Below are 10,102 nucleotides of genomic sequence, written 5' to 3'. Positions count from 1 at the left end.
TATTCAAATGAATAATTCTTTTTTTTTTTCTTTTTCAAAATAAAAAATCATTGGTAGGTAAAAGAGCAAAAAAATATTGAAGGACCTTTTGATTCACTTTTAATTATTGAGAAACCAATCACTCTGTTATAGCAATAAATTCGAACCATCTTCTTTAGAACAATAATATAGAAAAAAGATTTAAAAGAAAATGTGAATAAATGTGAACCATATAATTTTATTGCCACGTGAAACTAACAAATGTTTAAGCCTACATCCTAATGTACAATTCCTCTTTGATATCAATATTTTAAAGTTTTAAAGTTGAGTTCTTCACCACACATGTTGTTGGTATATAATATACTTGGAGTCCGTGGCAGATTAAACCGAAAGGAGGTTGACAGACAGAGTAACTACTAAGCTAACTATAAGTATTAAAAGTTATCTGAGGCTCCGTAAGGCGCGAGGCGAAGCGACTGATCAGTCGTGCAAATTGATACAATGAAGAAAGAAAGTGAAAATGGAATAAAGGTTAGTTTATTATATAAAGACAATAAAATTGAGAGGGGGCTCGAGCCTCTCTAGGTCTATATTAAATCCGTCGATTCTTGAAGTGTAAACAAGTAGAGTTGGTTTGGTTTTTTGGACCAACTTGAAATCCAAATAAAATCCTCAAAATTCGGATAGGTTGGATTTGGTTGAATTGTTGAGTTATTTGTTTTTTTTTTCTTTTCTTTTTTTACAAATATTATTTATTAGCTTAAAATACTTGAATTTGTCTGCAACACATTTTAATAACTAAAATTTTATAAAATCCAAATAAGACTGAAATGTTAAATATCAAGATTCAATATATCTATTACAAACTAAAAGAAACTTCGTAATAATATATATAAATTATAATGTTTATAAGTTGTAATATATATTTTAGTAAAATTAGAAATTCGAGTTGAGTTGGGTCAGTCCGAATTTTTAAAAATCTTGAACTATAATTGTTGTATCAATTTAGACCTTGAATTAATAGTTATAGCAATCTAAATCGTGAACTAAAATTTTATAAGTGTGTCAGTTTAAACCTCGAACTTACATGATTATATTAATTTAAATTGTCCATTATGTTTTATTTAAATTTAATTATGAAATTTGAGAGTTCAAATTGATATATTTATATAAGCTCGAGATATAATTAACACGTTTGTGTAAGTTCAAAGTTTATTTAAATACAAGTATGAAAGTTGAGAATTCTGTTTTTTTTTTTTTTTTTTTGTTTTAAATGTCTAATTTTCGTCTCTATATTTTTTATAAACTTTGTTCTTACTTATTGTTAGTTGATTCTTGACTTTTCTTTTTTTTTAAAAAAAGCTTTCGGTTGTCTATTACCATTTTCATTATGGATTTTGAAAATGTATAGATATTATATTTCTTTGTACGAATATAATGATCATTGTTTATCTAACTTTGAGAGATTTCATTTAATAATGAAAATATGAAGAGAAAATTCCACGATTGAAAGTATAAAGGTATTTCGAGACACCCAACTAAAAATTGGTAAAGTGAGCGTACAACTATTTTATAACCTAAATCAAACCTAATAAATATTCTTTCAAAACATTTTTTTTTAAGGACGGATAATTTTATACTCTAAATACTAATCATAATAACTAACTTAACGTCTCATATATGAACATAAAAATAATAGATAAAACAGTAAAGATTTGGAGACCCTACTTTAGAATAGTAACAACTATTGTAAACTATTGGAGCCCATATTCTTCTTCTTCTCGCTTACTTGGACCCTTATCCCTTTTTCTTCCTTCTCATTGGATTTCCGAGTCGTCCCAAATGAAATTTGATTCAACTTTTAAATTTTTCAATTTCATAATATATATATATATACATACATACATACATACATACATGCTAGTCTCATCGTATGGTCAAGTTATCGTAAGAACCCTAAGAAGCACATACAGTGGTCTTGATATTGATCAATACTCACTCTATCTACCATCAAGATTGACTCCGACCTTTCTCTTATAAACTACTTGTTTTCTTGTATTGGTTATTTTTCCTCCCATTTTTTATAGAATGGTTTGATAGAACGATTATCATCTAAATGAAATTTAATTAAGTGAATAGATTGATACGTTTATTAGTTTAAAAGTTTGGGAAGATTACTTTTTTAGTTTTTAGGTTTTGATGAATATGTGCCTTGTGATCGCTAAGTTTTAAAAGTAGACATCTTTAGTCCCCATGTTTATAAGAATAAACTCATTTAATCCTCGAATTTTCCAAATGTACCTTTTTAGTCCTTAAGTTTTTAAAAATAGGTTTAGAAGGTCTCAAATAGCCTTATATTTTTATTTTAAATAATTATATGATATTTTAAATTAGAAGATAATAACTTCTAAAAACGATCATATCCTCTCTAAAACTATATTTTTTTATTTTAAATAATCATATAATTATTTTTTAAAAACTAAACATAAAATACTTTTAAGGCCTTATAAATCAATTTTTAAAAAAGTTTATTCAGAAACTGAAAATGTACATTTTGAAAACTCGAGAACCAATAAATGAGTCTATTGTTATAAATCTGGGAATTACTAAAAATGTCCATTTTTAAAACTCGGGACCAAAAACACATATTCATTAAAACTTGAGAACTAAAGAGGTAGTTTTCCCTCTCAAGTTTATTTATTATTATTGTTGTTGTCGTCGTTGTGGTTACAACCTCCAAATTTTCGAGATATAAATTGATATTTCTTTTTTTTAAGGAAAAAAAAAACCCTAAACAATAAGTGAGAAACAATGCATTAATGTTATGTATTGAATAAGATGTATTATTCAAAGCTTGGTATAGTTGGATTTGTCTTTCCAATAATGCAACTAACTACCCTTAAAAGGAGAGGTGTATGGAATGTTGTATCAATATCAATATCAATATCAATCTCTCCATTTTTAATTTAATGTTTAAGCCCCATCACTTCTCTCTTTAATTTCTACAATATACACAAATTTCATCTATCAAATTATTATAATTCAACCCATACTTTTCCCTTTTTTAAATTCAAAATTATCTAACTCCACACTTGTCGTTTATAACTCTTTTAAAGATAATAATCGAATCCAACGTTTAAAAAAAATTGTAAATATAATATAGCAAAATCTAATGTGAGAAATTAATTTCTATTGTCGATAACTTGTTATGGTCCATACTTTAACAAATTTTGCTATTTGGGATTTTGTTTTTAATCTAATTGATATATTTGCAACTCTATTACTAAAAAACACTATTTGTTCTAAATTTTTAATGAAAATTGCAATTTAGTTTTTGAGTTTTATTTGGTAATAATGTGCTTGTTCATATATACTTTTAAATTGATAACAATAATTTAGTCGTTAATTCTTAATTAGTTATAAGAACTTTACAAATTATAACGATTTAGATCGATTTATCTATCGAAAATAAAATTTATTTATACATTATAAACAAGTTAGGTCTTTACGTAATAAAAATTGACACTCAATTTTAATACAAAAAATTCTATTAATTTTCTTTGATGAAATTTAACCAAATATTAAAAAACATTTGTATTTAAATCAAAGGAGATTTGTACAAATTTGACAAAATGTTTATAAAATATAGTAAAATTTTAAGTTATATCAAAGATTAGACATCGATAGACAGTCATATTAATAGACTAATAGAAATCTTTCAAAGTCCGACATTAATATAATCTAAAATTTTGTTATATGTCAGTAAATATTTTAGTTTATTTTATTATTTTTAATAATGTCCCAAATTAAATATTTATTTTTATCGGAAATTTGGTTAGTTGAGATCTAATTGAGCATTTAATCTGCCCTACGGACTAGATAAGTCCTCAATTATGAACATCAAAGCTAATACATAACAAACACTTTAATACCCCAACCTAACTAATATTATAAAGTTGATTAAAATATGTGTGACCATACAACTACAACTATAAATAAATCAAACAGTTGAAACATATTTATTAATTACTAAGTAATTTGTAGCCTTCAACCTTTCATTTGTATTGTACTTCCAATTTGGGAGTCTTAGGAGTATAAATAGAGAATTGAAACAAAAGTTTGATGCAAAAAGAAAGAAAGAAGATTGAAAGCTTTTCTTTTAGGGGCATATATATATATATATATATATATATATATATATATATATATATATATACTAATAATATATTATGGAGAATTTGGAGGTGAAGTTAGAGGAAACAAGAGAATATTACAAAAGTGGAAAAACAAAGGAAGCATCTTGGAGATTTTCACAACTTAAAGGTTTACACAAATTTCTTAACCAAAATCAACAACAAATTTACAATGCCCTTTTCCAAGATTTGGGGAAACACCATGTTGAAGCTTTTAGAGATGAGGTAATTTACTTTCTTTCTATGTTTGTTTTTTCTCTCTAATTTAATGCCTCGATTACTTTTGAGTTTTTCTTTTTGTAGATCGGTAATCTACAAATGTCCCTCAATTTTGCTTTGGAGAATTTGAAACGTTGGATGTCCCCCAAAAAGGTAATGTTGTGTTTTTTAGAAATGGAGACGATTATTAGTGGAGAATTACGTAAATTTGTTTGTCCATTAATAGGCGAAGTTGCCGGCGATTGCTGTGTTGAATTCAGCAGAAGTGGTTCCCGAGCCTTTGGGGGTTGTTCTTGTGATCTCATCTTGGAACTTTCCGTTTGGTGAGTGGGAATTTGATTGGTTTTGAATTTAATTGTTTCTCATCTTGAGGATTTAACTCTGGTTATGGGAAAATGGTTGGGTGGGGAGAAGGGTTGTCGTTGGAGCCATTGATAGGGGCAATAGCAGCTGGAAATTGTGTGTTTTTGAAGACGTCGGAGTTTTCTCCGGCGAGTTCAGCTTTTCTGGCGAAAGTGATCGGAGATTATGTTGATAAGAAAGCAGTGAGAGTGGTTGAAGGAGGGGCGGCGACCGGAGAGCGGCTGCTGCAGCTGCGGTGGGAGAAGATTTTCTTTACAGGTGAGGAGTAATTTAATGGCTGTTGGTTGGTGGGTTGTTGTTATTATTTAATTATTTATTGTGGTGGGGTTTTTCTTTTCTTTCTTTCTTTTAAAAAGATTTATAATTTGTTGAGATGAATTTTGATTTTGGATTGGGAATGTAAAAACAAATTATGAAGGAAGTGAAAGAGTGGGGCGGATTGTTATGGCGGCCGCCGTGAAATACCTAACGCCGGTGACTTTGGAGCTCGGAGGGAAATGCCCCGCCATTGTCGACTCACTTTCATGTTCATGGGATATTGAGGTTTGTTTCCTTTTCCATATTCCTTTATATTGATGAATACTAACTACTAAGATAAAGACAACACTTTAGAAATTTCATAATTTTCTTTCAACATATAATAATAATAATAATAATAATAATAATAATAATAATAATAATAATAATAATAATAATAATAATAATAATAATAATAATAATAATAATAATAATAATAATAATAAAATCTCAAAATCCATCCTAGAATATTCTATTGATTTTATTGTATCGAAAATGTCCTTTGATATTATTATTTTAATGGTGATTGTTTTGATTAGTAAAATCGTTGGTTATTGATAAGAAGGATGGATATCTATGAGCGTCTGTTGTTGATAGAAATCGAAATAGTATTGTATTTATAAATAATTTGACTTATTTTGATATATTTAAAAATATCCATTTTTTTAAAATTATACACTTTTTATGTAGGAACGTTTGCAAAAATAGCAACAAAAAAAAAATGATAAAAGAGTCAACGTCACTTCATTTTCTAAATTACAAAAGTAGCAAATTTAAAAGTAAATATCCATCTGATAGCCCTTTGATAGTTCTCTGATAGGTGTCTGATATATCTAATTTACTTGTTATATTTGCAATATGTAAAAAAAATAGGTGTTATAGGCTTTTTTTTTCTAAAAATTTTTTGTCATCCGATGTAATTTTCCTTTTATATATATATATATATTTGTAGAGTTGGTAATACACGCATTATGACATGCTAAGAGTTTGATTTGTGTGCACTTTTAAGATATATTATGTAACAATTTACTTATAAGATAAGATTTTATTCGACTCGAGTTGAACACCAAACATTTATAGGATTTAAAAGAAACTTGAGATGTAAATTTTGCTTAAAATGGATGATTTTTAAAAGAGTTTATTCAATGGTTAAATTGAATATCAATTAAATTAAAGTTTTTGAAAACTTTTATATTATTTATAATGCATATGTAGAAGAGCAATTCATTCAAGAAGGATTGAGAAAGAAGCAAAAGAATAGAGAGCTAAAATGTGTGGATGTGGTTGAGGGTATTAATTAGGAACTACTTTCATCTCTCACATTGCCATGGCCATAAATCATAATTATAAACTTCAAACAACCTAAGTTTGGATATTAATGACTCAATACTATATTTTATATCCATCTTAAAAAAATACAAAACTAAAATAAGAAAAAAATAACTCAATACTCGAGTTAAATGTTTCATAACTTGAGTTATCCATTAATTTCTAAACCCTAAATTCTTCACCGTAATAATTACTAACTAAACCATATATTTTGAACACCACCAAAGTTGATCACATCACAATTCAATTATTATCAAATTATTGTGTTAATCTCGATGATGTTAGAAAGTTTAAATATTCCGTCCCATGTTACACTCAAAAAGTAGTAATAATAACAACAATAATAATATATTTTATGAATGATCCATTCTAAACTAAATAAGAAAAATATGAAAACATGTTCCTGATAATTATATTATCGTAGTCTATACGATAATGCATGGATAGTTTGCTTTTATTTTCAAATATATTATGGTGTGCCAGATATTTATAAAATATAACGAAATTTTAGATTATATAAGATATATAGATGCTGACAGATTTAATGTCCACAAGTACAGTGATAAAAGTCAAGAAGTCTAACTTTTTTTTTTCATTTACAATAATTTTTCTCATTTTATTCATAAAATTGATATCTTTTATTTACTCTTAATTTAATCTCTCTGCTCCGTAAACAAATAATTCAAAATTATTCATACAATTGATATTTTTTTTTTGAGAAATTACATAAAATATTTACAAATAATAGAAAAATCAAGTAATAAATTTTGTCGGTTTAAAGACTTTGTTTTATAAAACGTAAATAGTCGGTCAAATTTTTCTATTTTTGAAAAAACATTTTTTTTTTACATTAATTTTGAGTTTCATTTATTTTCAAAATTAATATAATGCCGAAAAGTTGCATTGGGAATAATTTGATTTTCCCGCTACGCTCTTCTTTTACTTTGCAATATTTAGAAACAAATTAGGGTATAAATCTTCTTCGATTTTTGACTTGCAAGTCTACTGCTCAACGGATCGTTGTCGGAAAATTTGGAGCCTGCGCCGGTCAAGCTTGCATAGCAATTGATTATATCCTTGTTGAACACAAATTTATATCCACCTTGGTACCATTTCTCTGATTAATCGCTCGATCTTTCCCTTATAAATTTCATGAATCATGTGTTGGAAATGGCATAATGTTCGTTCTAATTTATAGGTCGAATTGCTGAAGAAGTACATCAAGAAATTCTTCGATAAAGGTTCGAACCAAGCGAAAAACATGGCGAGAATCGTAAACAAACAAAACTTTTTGAGATTGAAGAATATGGTGGATGAACCTGCTGTCCAAGCTACAATCATTTATGGAGGATCCATGGACGAGGACAAATTGTAAGTGATTAAACGGACATGTGACTTCCTTTCATTTGAAACTCTGGAGTCGAGTTAATCAACTTTTTTTTTGGGGAACAGTAAACTAACTTGCTATAGTTTAGCAAAACGAAGATGATATAGTTCTTAAATATAGTGCTAACAATTTTCACTATTCAAGGTATTTTTGTTGGCTTGTCTAATTAAAAATGTGTGAATTTTGTTTTCTGTCCCAATTTCTGTACCAATGTTTTTACTTCATTGGAAGAAACATCAAGATTCTTATTAAAAATACAAAACCGAAAACCAGTCCTACAAACTACTTTTTTTAGACAACGTAGCATAGAAATTTGGGATGAACCTAGAGTACTAGAGTTTGGAGAGGTAATTTTCATAAAACCAAAGTCAAAAAGCTATATGACTACCAAATGGCCCAAATGTATCAGCTTTATTTAAAAATAAAAATCAGAAACATAAGTTATTTATTTTAACTAAACTTACATAACTAGATAAATTGTTTATAATTTAAAAGTTGAAAATGAGCATAGACATTTTGGGATGAATAATGTCCCCCCCCCCCCCCCCCCCCCAAAAAAAAAAAAAAAAGAAAAAAAAAAACTATATTGAACTTCTATCTTGATGCAGGTTCGTTGAGCCGACTATTCTGTTGAACCCACCAAACGATGCAGAAATTATGAGAGAAGAAATCTTTGGACCAATCCTTCCCATAATTGGAGTGAGTTTTACCTTTCTCATTTGTAGCTGTATACTTATATGCCTTCTGTTAATAGAATGGTCCCACACGTGTATTTCTCTATATTAACAAATTGATTAAGATATTGGTTAAGATTCTTTCCTTTAAAAAATTGCTTCAATTGGTTAGGATGTTTTCTCATTTATTTCCTAAGGAAGTTGTTGGATGCCGGTGAATATCATGTATAAATAACCAAGCACAGTAAGGGGGATTTTCGTCATACCCTTTGTTAGTTATTCTAGTAAGTAACAATAGTGATTAATTCAATCTTCTATCCTGAGCAAACTAATCTTCTATCCTGAGCAAACTGGGTTACCAAATGTATTTGTGATTAATTCAATCTTCTATCCTGAGCAAACTGTATATCACTAAAACCGTTCATATTTCACCTTCATTTTGGTCGATTACAAAAAGTGGATGAATCGTGTATTCATTGTTCACTTTCTTTCTTGGTAGATGGATAAGATTGAAGACAGTATAGATTTCATCAATTCAAGGCCTAAGCCTCTTGCCATTTATGCCTTCACAAAAGACAAAGCTTTCCAAAGAAGACTCGTCTCAGAAACTACGTCCGGCAGCTTGACATTTAATGATGCAATTATTCAGGTTCGTACTTCATCACTTTCCCGTTAACTTTTTCAAATCCCATTTCCATTGTAACACAACCATTTAGTCAAGTTTGAGCTTAAATAGTAATTTGAATCTGAAGTAATATGGTCTCTGTTTAGATTATGTACCATCATTACCCTTTTAGAAAACTTGCATTTACCTCGATGTGTATTTGGTTTGCAAAAGTATGCATTCTGTAAGATGCTTAGAAGCTTAATTTTTTACAAGCAGGTAGGTTTAGGTGTAGAAAATTAATGGATTAAAATTAACAAACCAATAGAAAAATTTTAAGGTTGACCTCATAACTTGAGGCCATAGTCTCATTTGGAGAAAACGACTTACATTTTAAGCTGCTGCTAGCCTAATGCTGCTGCTGCTTCAAAAAGGCTTCTTGTCATGTTTGTTGTGAATTCAGTATGCAGTGGATACACTCCCGTTTGGAGGGGTTGGTGAAAGTGGGATTGGCAGATACCATGGAAAATTCTCATTCGACACCTTTAGTCATGAAAAGGCAGTTGTGAAAAGGAGCTTCTTGATCGACTTCTGGTTCAGATATCCGCCCTGGAACAATCACAAGCTTGAGCTGCTTAGACATGCTTATAATTTTAACTATTTTCAGTTAGTTCTCACTGTTTTGGGTCTGAAAAGGTCTTAATCACTAGAAGATTCCTCCCTTAGCTTCTTTTCAAATCTTCGTTCTCGTTCTACTCTTACAAATAAACAATCTCTACTTTTGTAGTGACAAAAATGTATCAAATTTCAACGAGGTCAATCCCATCTTAATTCTTGTCATTTATCATTTCTTTCTTAAATGTTACATGGGGGCGGGGCACCACTTTAAATCCAGCCAGTATGATCCCAACTGTAAAAATTCAATCCTCTTTGTCATCTTTGTTTATTTATTTCAAGAATTTCCTATTAGATGAACAAAGCATTAATGATTTTTAGTTCAGGATTGACATCCTATCCGTCTGCAGATGCTATATTGAACCAAATATGAACAACATTA

General features: G+C 28.7%; 1 protein-coding gene across 1 annotated transcript; it reads left to right on the top strand.

Annotated features, from left to right (window-relative positions):
- Positions 1-3,988: 3,988 nt before the first annotated feature.
- LOC103491518 (aldehyde dehydrogenase family 3 member F1-like) lies at positions 3,989-9,885 on the top strand. Its single transcript, XM_008451500.3, has 10 exons — positions 3,989-4,397; positions 4,476-4,544; positions 4,618-4,714; positions 4,806-5,012; positions 5,173-5,297; positions 7,382-7,486; positions 7,579-7,751; positions 8,376-8,466; positions 8,941-9,090; positions 9,509-9,885. Exons 1-10 carry the CDS (start codon positions 4,209-4,211, stop codon positions 9,746-9,748), a joined length of 1,446 nt encoding a protein of 481 aa, XP_008449722.2. The 5' UTR covers positions 3,989-4,208; the 3' UTR covers positions 9,749-9,885.
- The last annotated feature ends 217 nt before the right edge of the window (positions 9,886-10,102 follow it).

This window comes from Cucumis melo, chromosome 5 (genome assembly GCF_025177605.1).
Source record: "Cucumis melo cultivar AY chromosome 5, USDA_Cmelo_AY_1.0, whole genome shotgun sequence".
Taxonomy (NCBI): domain Eukaryota; kingdom Viridiplantae; phylum Streptophyta; class Magnoliopsida; order Cucurbitales; family Cucurbitaceae; genus Cucumis; species Cucumis melo.
The sequence above is the reverse complement of the archived record's forward strand: the minus strand, read 5'-3'. Positions and strand labels throughout refer to the sequence as shown.